Genomic DNA, 14609 nt, shown 5'->3' with positions numbered 1-14609 from the left:
AAATTCTAATAATGCCTCAAGCTCCAAGCCTCCTTTCAAAGGCTGTGAGATAACCTCCTAGGGTAAGTTTAGTGTGATGATTCTTTGCCAAGCTATCCAGAGGAACCTGGGCACAAGGGGCCACTCTGAAGAGTCTTGGTAGTGGACAAGCTAGTGGTTGAAATCCAGACATGGTATCCTAAATCATAAAAATTAGGCATTAGGAATGAAGTCTGAGGCCATGCCATTTCTTGCAAGCCTGTGGCCTGGATTCCATTAGGCTCACTGCCTGGATATCCCGCAGGCACCTCAAGACTCATCATTTGTCAAAGAGAACTCATCATCTCACCCTTCCCCCAAGCCTTTTCCTCCCTCCTGTTTCTGTGTTGGTGGATGGCAGCAGTAGCCCTCTCAGCACCCTGTGCAGACTCTCTGGCTCCTCTATCTTGTTCTTCAACCACATCAAATCAATCACAAAATCTCGTTGACTTTTAACTCCTGAATTCCTGTTGTCTAAGTTTCTCCTCTACAACTGCTCTGTGGTTACCTTGTTTTAGTTCTCACTGCTCATATGGAATAGTGAGATAGTTTCCCAACAGTCAACCCCCACCTTTTTCTTTTCTGCTGTCCTGCAGTGTGTCCTTCCAGAGCTGCTAAAATCCTCAAGACCATCTCCTCTTCTTGCAATCTTGCTATGACTCCGTATTGCCTACAAGGGAAAGTTTGCTGGCCTTCCCAAGATGATATAGATATAAAAACTCTTCATGATTATGACATTTTCAACTTTTGGCTTAGTCTAATTCCAATCTCTGTTGCCTTAAGCTTAGGGCATTCTAAAGGGCTTCTAAGAATGCACTTCCTTACGCTACATTTTTCCAGATCTTGAAGCCTTGGTGTATGGTGTTGCACCATTCTGTTTTCTGTCCAGCCTTTTCCCCTCCTTTTTGAATATCTGCTTATCCTTCAAGATCAGGTGCAGGTATAATCTCTGGAAGGATCAGGTGTCTGTACTCTTCAGTTCAGTCCCCTCCCTCTTCTGGCAGTACTCTGATTGCCTTAGGGCTACTGGTATAGACTTTGTCCCCTATTCCATCCTGATTCTTTGGAGGGCAAATGTCCTAACCTCAGCACAGCAACGGGAAGACGGTGAATGCTTGATAGATGTTTATTAAATGAAGAATGTGGCCAAGAACAGATGTATGAAATATATACCAGGCTTCAAACAATTTATTTTCAAAATCTTCAGTGTTTTGGGATCTGTGTGGCACAATTAAGACTCACAGAGCCAAGGCATTCAATAAAAATCGGCTTTCCTCAACACCAGCTTGCTGTGAATGGTGTGACTGGCCACTGAGTCTGGGCAGGGTGACTTCAGTGCAGGCTAGACAAATCCTCAAGAAGCTATGCCACGAAATGGTGTTTTAATAACTCATGATGCTGCTTTCCCTTTGTTCCTGGGAACAGTGTAAACAGTGATGTTTACAGGTGCCTTGCCACCTTGCTGAGCAGTCCTAGCCAGAGGATAGGGGTATCAGCCCTTAGGCTGTGGGGACGGATATTGGTCTCTAGTGAAGTTGTACCACTTCGCTTTTGTTCTTCCTGTCTATCCAGACCTCACACAATCCTTGTATTGAACATATACTGTCTCTTGACCTCACAAGAAATCTGAATCAGGAATATCCTATGGCTTTGCCCCAGTCTTTTCTGCAGGACTCAGAGATAAGCTCTTTTATCATTTTGTCCTTGCTCTGTCTGCTTAGTGCTGGAACAGGCACAGATGCAGGTTTCCATAGCTGGTCAGCAAGTTATTTATGATTCACTTAGTCTGCTGGCAGGAGCGTGGTCAGTGTGCCAAATCTCAGCTCCTTTCATGGAGACAGGGATGACTTACAAGTCAAGCTGAAATATAGTATAACCCTTTATTATAATTTACATATTCCCGTAACTCTCACCTTTTCAAGTTTCATTAGAATTCCCAATGTTGTTATTAAAACATTCTGAGTTCTAACTGAATTTCCAAAAACATTCCCTCCTTTCTCAGAACTGTTTAGTGTATCATTTGGTCTTTTACTATGGAATTGCCCATGAACATTAGAAATCTCTCTCTCTCTCTCAAAAAAGTGATGTTTTAGCATTTTTCTAAGAGGGGCTAAAAGTTCAATCTAGCAGACTCCTAGATGAGAAATTATTGAATGATTAGTGGGCTAAGGCACTAATGACAGAAATAGCTATGATAGTGTGCCTCTTGGAAGGCTCTGATTGCTTGGCTCTGATGGATAAGGCAGAGTTGTCATAATTCTCATCAAGAGTCAACAGTCTTTTTCAAATTATTGCCCATGGTATTGAAATGCAGTAAATGCTGAACTAGAATATGTTATTTTCCTGATACTGGCAACATTTTTCCCTTGTCCCTAAAAAAATGGCTGATGGGATTGTGCATGCACTGGGGCCAAGCCTAGCTAAGTGGTCTTTTCTAAAGACATATTTTGTCTTCAATAATCAGTGAGATGGCAGAAAGGGAAGGCCAAGGGTGGCTAATATATTATATATTATTGTAGGAAACAACATCTTAGTCACAAACTACTGACACCCAGCTTTGCTCTTTTTTTTTTTAATAGGTGAGGAATGATATCTAATGATTTATATAACTTTTAACAATAGGAGGTAAGACAGGCTAAAGATGTACAGTCTGGATTATATCATTTTACTATTAACCACATCTCCTAAACCACTAAAGTTTCTAAAATGGATTCATCACTGTGTTCTAGGTAGTGCTATTTAAAGTGTGGCCTGTGGATTGGTGGTATCAGAATCGCCTGGGAGTTTTCTAGAAATGTTCCTTTTCCAGCCTTCAACACACTCGGCTGTCTCCAGGGTTGGCTTCAGGAACCTCTATTTTTAACAAGCTGATTCTTAGACACGTTAGTTCCAGAAACATGATTGAAAGACACCATATCCGAAAGTTTGTGTGCTGTGTGTGTGTGCATTATTTGTGTTTTTTAGTAGGTGCCATGCTAAAAAATGTTTTCAGTCCTGGTCAGATGAATTTGAAAGTGCTGGGTTAAATAAAGCTAAGTCTTTTAGTTTGTTTTTGTTAGGGTGAAGAGTATTACTGGATTTCTCAGAGCTCTTAATATGTCCCTTTACTGGTCAGAATCCTGCACTGGATTGCCAACATGCTTAAAGTAAAATCTAAAGTTCCTTTCATGGCCTATGAAACCATGTATGATCTCATCTCCCACCTTCGTCGCTTTTGGTCATCACACTCTAGCTACTCCGATCCATTAGCCAGAAGCAGACTGTGATTCTAAGGCTTTTGCACTGGTAGATTCCTTTGCCTGGGTATAAGTGCATCTTGTTTGGAGAGGCTCTCCCACATTATCCTACATACATGGCAGTTCTTGTGTCTTGCCTCTAGTCCCTTTCCCTGATTCATCTATCTTCATTACCCTCATTGCTTTGACATTGACAGTGTGATTGCTGATTGGGTTATTGTCTGTCTCCCCCACTAGAATGTAATTTAGTTCCTTGCTGATTCTTCCATTCCTGGAATTGCACCTGGCATATAGGCTACTTGATAAATATTTATTGAAGAATGGATGAACAAATGAACCTAGAAGGGCAATGGCTGCTAACAGACTCCCCCAGATTGTGGAGTGGAGGGTAACAGCAGTGGGGCCAGCCATAGCTAACCAAGAAGCAAGTTTGAGCCTTGTGGAAATCAGGATAGAAAGGGACCCTGGCCTGGCCTAGAACAGGGTTTAAGTTAGGGGTTGTGTCCTATTTTGGCTAATGCCAAATCACTGATTGCTTCCACCAAGGTCATTGAAGCCTGATGAAATGAATTTCATATATTTTTGTTACAATCACAGAGAATGGAATCCTGGTTAGCTCTCCAATAAAGTGGTTTTCCTTAGTCCCTCTCCCTGTCAGTTATCTATACCGTGGAATTCATCTGTTTTTGTAACTTCAACAGTTGTTAATAAAACTTTCATATTTCTGTGTTTAGTATCCAGTTTTTCCTGCATTTCTACTGCCAATAGGACATGGCCATTCAGATGTACACTCAATATCTTCAGACTAAACATACTGAAAGCTCACAGCATCCCTTTCTTTTCCAAGTCATTTCCCCTTCTGCTTTCATTACTTCTTATAAGGGAACCAGTATCTGCCCAGTGATAAAAGCTACAAACATCTTCTTAGGGCTCCTTCTCATTTAAATAGTTTCTCACTCCTGCTGATCACTCCCAATGGTTCCTATGTCTATATCTGTTGCGTTTTCCTTTCCCATTCTTTTTTGGCTCCTAACCTGGCACTGGATTGTCATACTCATAGTACTCAATGTTTTTAGCTCTGATTTTTAATTCATCTGACATACATTCCTCAGCCTGACTCCTTAGATTGAGCCTGTGTGACTCCACTTGGTTCTGCAATGTGCCCCACCATGTCTTCATCTTTCGGACTTAGTCAAACTGTACCACTTCTTTTCCCAAGTCTTTCTGATTTCTTCTGTTATATCTGATCATTCTGCTCTCTGACAAGGAAGCTTTTTTTATGTTTACTAATATCCTGTCTTTTAACACCCACATCAAATATTGTCTCCTACATGCAGGCTTTCAGATGGGAAATGTGGAAATGTGCTTTCTTGTTTTTCATCACTGTCAGTTAATATTTATGACTGAATTCACATTCCACCTCATTTTATAAAAATTGATATTTTTAGCTCCTCTCCTCCCTGTACTGAGAGTCCCCAGAGGGCAGAGGCTTTGTCTTACTCTTCTCTAAATCTCCAAAGAGGGCACCCAATGGGTAGTTATTACGTTTAGTTGAAAACTTTGCCTCAGTACCAATAATCGTAATAATAGCAGTGCATTCTTGGCTGAAGAACTCAGTTAGTAGTTGCATTCATTCTTGGGAGTGTGAAAGGTGGTGGTGTTAACCTTACTGCACCTTTTCCATGTGATATGATTAAATGATTACCAGTGTCACACAATAGGGGACCCAGGATTTCCAAGTCCCAGTCCACACATCTGATCAAAGCTTCTTCTAAGGACAAGCCCTCATCTCTGAAAACAACAATCAAAGAAACAAAAAGCGTTGCTGTTCATCAGCTTTGGGCATGTGAACTGCTTGGACCAAGGAACACGGAGAGGCTTACATGTTGATCCTTGAGCGATAAATTAAGAAGTAGATGCCCCTGTCTCAAAATGAGATATCAGGGAGTTGCCTCGTCTGCTTCGAAATCTTGTAGCAGGAAGCAATCCAAAGAGGGTCTGCTACCATTCCACCCACCCACCCATTCAGTACTAGGCCTCCTACAGGCCATACAGCTCAGTGGAATGAAGGCAGCACTTGCTAATTGCCTCTCACTGGCCTGCTGCAGGATGAAGCTGGGAAGGAAGACAAAGCCTCCCTATTCCCATTCTCTGTGGGCAGCAGGGGTCTCTGCAAAAACGGAAAGATGGTGCCCAGGCTATTTATTTCTGAAAGTCAGGACAAGATGATCTTCCATTCAGAATCTCACAGGCTAATCACAGTTTTGCATCCTAGGAGGGGAGAGCCTGTCCATTTCTCAAAGCTTCTGCCAGAAATTCAGAGTTTTGCTTAATAAATCAGCATATCTGAAAGCTACAGACTTTACACCCTGCTCCAAAGCGATGGACGCTCTACTTGCTAATTTAATGATTTTTTCCCCCCAGTTAGAGGTGAGGATGAAAGAGAATGATACGAGAGAAAGAGAGGCAGGGAGTGCTTTTCATGAAAACATCGGTTCTTGGCTTAAGAAACCAAAGTGGAGGTGAGGAGTCTAGCCTGAGACCTAAACTTTCTGTTTAGAATTCCTTCCTCTCCATTGGGCCTTAGCTAGGTTTCTCTAATTATTGCTTCGGCACATAGTCTCGGAGCTTTGCTTTTTCTCAGACTCGTACACAGTTCTAGGAAGGGTTGTTGCCAAAGCCATCATGTGATTTATTAACCCTCCACTGGGACAAGGGGGAACAGATATAACTTTGTGATTTTATTATAAGGAGGCTGGGTTAATATTTCTAGGTGAAACAAGCTACTATACCAAGTTCAAACATCTGAAGAGGGAGGTTAAGAAACCCTGAGTGTGGGGTGTAAGGATTATTCTGTCCTGGGGCTGTACAGACGTCGTCTGAGGCAGGGAGCAGGAGAAGAAAGGACACATTGTGACCCATTTCCAACACCTCCTGTGTGTAGAGGCGGAAGTTCCTTGCCTGCAGAGGGACACGCGCGGAGGAAAAATAGGAGAGTTACAACATGGTACTTACATAAACAACACCAAACTGGCATAAAACATCTAACAAAATTACACGACTTCAAGCTTGGAATTTTTATACAACATAAATATTAGGGTTCAGCCCATTTAATAATGCTATATAAAATCAAGATTTAAGGCAGTCATGTTCCACATAAACTCTGAAAACAACATTTATGCTTCTTATAAAGGCAGAAAATGATTGCATTCTGTGGACTTTTTTTTTCCAAAATGATGAATATAATTACACGAAGCAACAAAAATGGATTGAATTAAAAATGCACTAGTTTCAATTTAAGTTGGTTAAGGGGGAAAAATGTAGTTTCTGGCCAAGGACTGAGAAAATTTTACAAGTATTGAAAAAAAAAGTTGTATGTACTGTTAGGCAGTTAGGCAGCCTTCTCCCAACATGTATGTCTAGCCCAAGAGTCACCAATGAAATATGAGCTGCTTCAAGCCTGCTAAGCCCAAGAAGCCCTTTAATAGTATCTACTGTCACAGCAGAGTTTTTTTTTCCTTCTTGTGAGCTTACACTCACCTCTGGAATAATTCATTTGTTTTTTTTGGTGTCTTTATGGCATCTTTATGGCAATCTAGTAATCAGTATTAACTGTTTTGAGCTAATCCTCCAGTAATAAAACTACAATAGGAGGGGTACCCGAATGGATGGAGATTCTGGTATTAGCTAAGTAACTCTACCTCCCCCAGGCTCCATTGGTCAGAACCAATTTATGTTCTAAATACAGCTAGTCACTTGTGTGATGGTCTGTTGACAGACTAACTGTGGTTCACTTTGTGTGTATTTGCACACGTAGTGTACTTTTTTGGGGGGAGTGCAGTGCAGGAATGGTGAACATAGGCCAAAACAAAACAAAATCCAAATCCACCCAAAGGCTATATAATGTTGACCTACTTGTATTAGAGCACAACATGCATTTACTATTCTCTTCTATGCCAGCAGTTTGTCTTAATAACAGAGGTTGATTTGCATATTTTAATTCATGTGGGAACAGTTTTGCTTGCAAATTCTTCTTAGAAAAATTATTTGCATATTCAAGTATACTCTGTTTCCGGATCCTGTTCTCTTCCTGCTGTCCAGAACTTGAGCCTTGAGTTCCTGCAAGGTGGTCTCACCAATGATTGTTCCTTGTTTGACAGTGCCACAGTATAGTGGGTTAGGGTTAGAAAACTTGGAAAATGATGACCCATAGAGGAACTGGGGAAATGAAGCATAAATGTGGTCCATGTCTGCTTATTGGAGTCGAATGCAACACATTTATATACATTCAAAGTAATATTTAAATAAGTGAATATAAACATATTAACGCACACACCCACACCCCCCACCTCTTGAGTTAGTTTTATGCTACAATGCAGTTTCCATGAGCCATAAAAACAAGAGTGCTAAAAATTTCAGTACCTGGTGTAGAGGTATATTGATTTGCTTAAGGAGAGCTTTCACTGCCGTCTGGAGCTCATAGAACAATTGCATGGGGCAGTCAGCAGTATGATTCGCACTTTCCACAACTTCAGAGCCAGAAAGCTTTTGGACCCACTCCCACTCTTCTCTGTATGTTGAGTAAAGTTAAAATTAGAAATATAACAAAAGTTCAGAACATGCTCAGAACTTCAATATATATGTCCTCAACTTGGATATTCTTGGTGGTTAAAACCTCGTGCAATTCATGAAACTTAAACTTTTTGCCACTCAGATGCAGTTTAAAATTAGTAATTTCCCAAGCTTCGTTCACCTGTCAAACCACACATACCTTAAAGCATGGGGTCTGTTTTGTATGAATATATTTTTGAGATTGGATCATTCAAATATTTTATCATAATTTCATCACTGTCTTCATTTTTCTTTCCCTGCTGATCCTCTAAGTTCTGTGACTACATTTTACCACGGGGGCATCTGCTGGTTAATTCTGCAGTTGGGTAACCGCAGGACTCTAGTCCAACTCAGACAACAAACCACATGGCACATTTCAACCCTAGCCTGTTGTAATCATGGGGACTATTTTGGTTTCTGTCCTCTTCCAAAAGCTTGAGGAGAATCACAAACGGGAACATCAGGCAGTTCCAATAAAAGGAACCAGGGGACACACACTACGGCTCTGATCCTCCTTGCAAAAACCAGTCATCTATGGCTGTATTCAGTGTGCTCTGTGGTCCTTTCCGGTGAATTCTTCCAAATGTCATGCTGGAGGGAAGAGGAGAGTGGTGGGCAGAAGGCAGAAAGAGCTTGAAAGGATCAAGGTAAATGCCGTGTCAGTAACATTGTTTCCACAGGTTAATTCAAGACAAGTCTCAAGACAGAACTTGGCCAGGTTCTTTGGGATTCTGCAGGGAATACTAATATGCCCCGGAGAACAGGCTGGAGACGAAAGGAATGCTCTGCTCTTTGGGGATTGGAAGAGAAGGTGCTGACACATGTTCCCACCCTTGTGAAAATCTTCTGAGGGTTTTCCTCAAAGACACTAGTCTCGGTTTCAGCCTGTGGGTCAGAACACCAAATTGATTGTGGCAAGAACTTTTCATCAAAAAATACTCTACCCTCTTTGAAAGGTTTCTGTTTTCACCCTTCACACTGGAGAATATGAGATAATCTATCCTTTGTCCCAATTAAGAGGCAAAAAAGAGAAAAGAAATCCTACTGTAATCTGGACATCCTGTTAGTTTCACAGATATTTGAAATCCTTAAGAACCTGTTAGCAAATGGCTTCTTTTCTTCCGTCTCTGATGTTGAACCATGTGAGTTTTATAACAAGCATAGGCATACACAGAGCCCGAAAGACCACATTGCTAAAGTAGGATCTGTAATCCAACTAGAAAGCAAATTACCAGTGGGCATGCTGTGAAATAATACCTACCACTCATTGGCTGGTATGGGATATGAAGATGAGGAAGATGGAATTGGCAGAGTGAACGTTACTGGGGGTCTTCTGTATAAATGAAACTTGGATCCCCCCAAAAGAGACAATCTGTTGCTATCACCTTCAAAGATAGAGCGTAGGCCTCCTAAGTACAAAAGTGGATGGATGGAAGTCACCATAGTGCAATCAACCCAGGACTCAGATCTAATGAGTGCTGGTTGTAGAAGTGACCACCAGATGGCAGACTTCAAGTCCAGGTATGATTCATCAGTGAACCTCAAGGACAGAGTAGGACCCAGTGAGTTCTTCAGAGACCATGTTCATCTATGTTCATCTCGATCATCATCTCCTCCTCATTCATATTAAGTTAATAAACTGTGTAAAACATAATCAAGTCTTGGTTGTTTAGTGACCAAATTGGAATTCCCCCATGTGGATAAGCAAATTTATGGATATAAATAGAATTTGAGGGTCTAGTTTGTACTATTTGAAGCCTGAAGAACTATGGAGATTGTTTTACTATTCTAGGTATTTGTTTCTGTCCTTTTTTTCCTTTGTTTTTCCCCTATGTTGGGTACATTTTCCCCCGTGTTAAACAGTTACTCTTTTTTTAAAGATAGATCACATTTATTTGCAGCAAAATTTGACAATTTGTTATTTTTACTTTCTTTTTTAAATGTTTTATTGAAAAACAGCCCACATGCAAAGAAATGCCAATAAGTGTACAGATAAATGGATTTCTTGTCCTCTGAGCACACTGATTCAGTTTAGTATTGTGGACCTTGAGAGGCCTGTTATGAAGGTTAGTTGTAAAGTTGAGCTGGATTACCAAGATTGGGCAACTTTCCCAAAACTAACAGGGTGATTCACCAAATGCCAAACCATACAGCAAGCTTCCAGAAGCTTAGGTCTTGTTCCTTCTTTTCTCCCCTGGAGAATCATAAGGGGTAGAGGAAACAAAGTCCTTTGGCTAAGGGGTTGGGGGAAAAAAGAGTCTTTTAAGACCAGCAGCTCTATTAGAATCCATCCCTTAAGGTGCCACTTAAAAGCAGCAAAGAACATGACTACTTTTGACTGTGAAGAAAAAAAAATATTGGAAGTAGCAGTGTTGAGAGAGAAGGCCATGTGTCCTGTCCGTGAACCAGCTGAGCACCAGTGACTGCATCACGAGCACTGCACAAGGGGATGGAAGGACGGTGCACTATCGTAATGGGCCCATCCCTCCTCTCGAGTGACACTGACAGCCTCCCCAATCTCAGTGCTAAAACTTGGTTCCCCTGCTGCACCAGGCCTGCCGTGAGACATCTCACTATAGACACTTTATGGTCTGACCTGGCTTATCGGATGGGGCACTCAAGCTGTTGTCTCATCCCATGGTAAACCCCAACTCCTGACCACTTACTTGGAAATGTTGTTGTTTTCACGGATCTTCACATGACAGAGAATGTTGGGTAACTTTTGAGTGACTAGAACTTTGATCTGATCCACAGAGCTGCATAGCTTTAGGTAACCCAGGTATAAGCCAGGAGAGAGGCGCTGGTGACTCCTTTTGTGATACAAGAGGATATCCTGAGGATGAAAGTAAAAAAAAAAAACAAAAAACAAAGAAGAGCCTTCAAAGGCGAGCTCAGGCTTTTCCTCTATAAGGTGGGCCTGTGGTGAAGGGACGGAACTGTGGCTGGATAATTATGCGGGAAACCTCAGGTACCGCCATGAATGCTGGGGAAGTGTTGGTGGTGCAGCTGGTCTTACCTTCAGGAGAATTCCCTTCCAAGTCAGGTAAGAAGTCTTCAATAATATATTCTGTGTGATGATTTCCCCCAGAGTTCTCTGCCAGGGGTGGACATGTGGGTTATGTAATTGGGAAGAAGCTGCTTGTGCTGGAGGCAGGCAATAAAGAAAAAAAAATCCATAATTTCTGTCCTTGGAGGGCTTACAGTTTAGCTGGGAGAAAGCAGACATGTGCAAGTGTAAAAGCTGACAAAGCAGCTACAGAAAGTTCTGTAATTTCAGAGTAACTCAAATGGAAACATTTTAAATGAAGCCATTTCAAGTAGAGTCGCATTTACAGCAAATAGGGAGAAAGGTTTGAGTCTGTGTCTTTAAAATTGAAACAAGTAATGCCAGGAGGTATATTGTGTGTCATCTTGTAAACATTTAAGTTGTAGTTAGTTATATATATAATTATGGGAATGAGTCATGCTTAATTCTTTTTCAACTTAAATTTTTATTTGCTTTTCAAGATGTATTTATTTGAAAGGTAGAGTGACAGAAAGACCTGTGCCTTGGTTCACTGCCCTAAATGGCATAAATGGTCACAGCTAGGCCAGGTCAAGGCCAGGCGCCACAAGCTCCATCCACGTTTCCCAGCTGGGTAACAGAGGCCCAAGCGCTTGGGCCATCCCTCTCTGCCTTCCCAGATGCCACTACTGGGGTGCTACATCTGAAGTGTAGCAGCCAGGACTTGAAATTGTGCTCTGAGGTGAGCTGGTGGCATTGCAGGCTTTGGCTGAACCCATTTATGCCTCAAAATTGATTTTTTAAACATTTTTTATTGCAAAGTCAGATATGTGGAGAGGAGGAGAAACAGGAAGATCTTCCATCTGTTGATTCACTCCCCCAAGCAGCCGCAATGGCCAGAGCTGAACCGATCCGAAGTCAGGGGCCTGGAGTCTTTCGGGTCTCCCACACAGGCAAAGGGTCCCAAGGCTCTGGGACATCAACTGCTTTCCCAGGCCACAAGCAGGGAGCTGGATGGGAAGTGGGGCTGTCGGGATTAGAACCAGCTCCTGTATGGGATCCCGGTGCATGTAAGGTGAGGTCTTTAGCTACTAAGGCTTCCGCCCTGGGCCCAAAATTTAATTTTTACAGGTTTATTTTTCAGAATACAAACAGTTTATTTAAATAATTTGAAAAATGAGCAAGTTTGAGGGAGAAAGGCAAAAAGATCTTTCATCCATTTGTTTACTCCCTAAATGCCCATAACAGCTGGGACAGAGTTAGGCCCAAACCAGGACCTGGAAACTCAATCCAAGTCTACCAGTATGATGGCAGAGATCTAACCCTGTGAGTCTGCTGCAGCAGCAGGAGCCTGGAATCAGGGGCAGAGCTCTGACTTACACCCAGGCACTCAGACCTGAGATGCACGCATCCTACCTGATTCTCAACTGCTGCACCAGATTCCTATCCCTTGGCTTACTCTGTTAGACCATGCTGTATGATAACTGACATGGCACTTATCATATTTGACTCTCCTGATGTAATCATAAAGAGGATAATTCTTGCAAAAGTTAAGTGAGGACTTCACATTTTCTTCCCCACCCCCCGGCATCTTAAATATGTGACACTTAAGTCCTCCTCATCCATTTTCAGTTGCCTACTGGTCTATTTTTCAATTGTGACTTTGCTTCTGACTGGATGAGAGCTGCACATCACCCGCTTTACAGAACTGTTTCTTTCACAAGATTCCATTTTACTTTATAATAGTTTTGTGTTAAATTTACTTTTTTTTCTTTGCCCCACGGTATTGCAGAAGCAGCAGACTGAGTCAAGTAGTTGCTTTAGTAACCAATGCCAACCCAGGCAAGCACAGAGGGATGCTGGGATGGAATCTTGTTTTAGATGTGATCACTTCTCTGGTGCATTATTTGAGTTATGACTTTGCTTTCCTATACAATTGTAGGCACTAGTATGATTAATAATTGGATAATACAGGCTACTTTTTTCCTCCCCCTATATCAGTGGGTAAGATTTTTAAACATTTGGGCAGTCAGGTGTAAGGCGCAAAGTTAGGAGTGGTAAGTTAGGCTACCAGTTATAAAGTTTTCTACAGGCTAGAATTTAGCCTGGTATTCAAAAAGGGTAAAATCAGAGAATAAATTTAAATATCTTATTACACAAAAACTAGTGGGATACTAGATGTATTCCTTAGTTTGATTTAAACATCATGAATGTATGAGATGTAACACCTGTTTACAAATATGTGTTAATTAAAAATATAAAGTAAATGTGTGATATAAATTATGTATACATATATTAGAGTTTACATAACACACACACGTATATAAAAGGTGAAGTGCAGGGAACCATCTCTACCACTAAGTTCATGGAAGGCAAGAAGGATATAAAAGCAAACATTTCAGACCTTTCACCTTGTGTAGAATTCAGTATGGCACAGTTTCAAGGCCTTCTTAGCTCACTGTAGTGAGTGAGCCGTGCTCTGTAGATTGAACCACTTGATACACCTGCATATTTTATCGTGTACAGTTCCCTCTGTTGTATTCCTTGTCAGCACTTGGAGTGTTCATGTGATGTGTCAAGGACCATGGGAGGCATCAGGGTCTCAGGGAACCCTGAAACAATATGATCCCTACTGTTGAGGACGTCACAAAATACAGATGTGTAAGCAGATAATCACAATATTCTGAAATTTTTTGATTGAGGCAATGTGGGAATACAGCAGAAATTCTTAAATTATATGTATAATATTTATCTATTTTTTTTCTTGAACTACACTATGAAGTAAGTGGTAGGGCTGTGTGTTTCCATTGCTTTCTGTTCTGAGCACTCCATACTGTTTCTTTTTAAAACTTATACACCACGTGTAGAAATTGAACCAGATCTTTTAAACGATATATTGGACTAGTCAAAGAGAGACAAAATAAGAGTGGTTACCAATTGGGTAATCATTAGAGATAACCATTGCGTACAGAGAAGCAAGCCTAGACAACTTTCAGAAACTGGCAAGAAGAGAAAAAAAATTTGATTTTGTGATTGCAAAGAAAAGAATTTTATAAATACCAGAAGATGGGTAAGGCTGACATTTTAAAACATCTACTTAAGCTGTGTAGAACAGAGAAGTAGTTGGAGAAAGTTGAGTCAAGTAAACTTTTGGGCTATGAGTGACTAATGAAAGGGAGTGAGTTGGGTAATGGGAGGAAAAATCATCAGGCCGTTATGATGTGCATCCTGGTGATACTCGTGGTACTCGCTGAACAAACAGATGTGACTACAGGGCCAAGGAATCTTCTTTTAGAGAGATCATTGAGAACTGGAAAGGTCCCTGAGAATTAGAAAAAGAATAAGGAGAAACACAGGATGATGGCAATTAAGGGACCTCCAACTTACTGATCTTTGCGAAAAATGAGAAAGAACCAACTAACAGTCAGTTTGCAGTCACCTGGGAAAATCTGGGGTCCTAAATAAGGGTCAGCTTGCTTTTGTAAAAAGGCAAATCAGACAGCTTTAATTTCTTTTAGGAGAAGATACACAGAAAGACGACAGATACACAGATGAGTCTCCAGTGTAATGTGTTTCACTAACCTGGGGAGAGTAGATTCTTAAATGCATTACTTTAATTAACTAAATATCTGGATTGAAGATTTGTAGATGATGGATTTGATGTGGAAATAGGAAGCATATTGAGTGATGGCCAAGAAGGGGTTGGTCCTGAGGGCCAGTCTGTTCAGCTTATTAATGGA

General features: G+C 41.2%; 1 protein-coding gene across 1 annotated transcript in view; it reads right to left on the bottom strand.

Moving 5' to 3' along the window:
* ANKFN1 (ankyrin repeat and fibronectin type III domain containing 1) overlaps positions 1–14609 on the bottom strand; it is a 135361-nt gene that overhangs the window by 22612 nt on the left and 98140 nt on the right. Inside the window, exons 13-15 of the mRNA XM_004591002.3 lie at positions 10532–10698; positions 7677–7824; positions 6047–6215 (exon numbers count right to left, since the gene is read on the bottom strand). Of these exons, the coding sequence (XP_004591059.3) occupies positions 6047–6215; positions 7677–7824; positions 10532–10698 (484 nt within the window). The remainder of the gene's footprint in view (positions 1–6046; positions 6216–7676; positions 7825–10531; positions 10699–14609) is intronic.

This window comes from Ochotona princeps, chromosome 17, assembly GCF_030435755.1.
Source record: "Ochotona princeps isolate mOchPri1 chromosome 17, mOchPri1.hap1, whole genome shotgun sequence".
In the NCBI taxonomy this organism is placed as follows: Eukaryota; Metazoa; Chordata; class Mammalia; order Lagomorpha; family Ochotonidae; genus Ochotona; species Ochotona princeps.
Note: the sequence above shows the minus strand (reverse complement) of the source record. Positions and strands in the feature narration are given on the sequence as shown.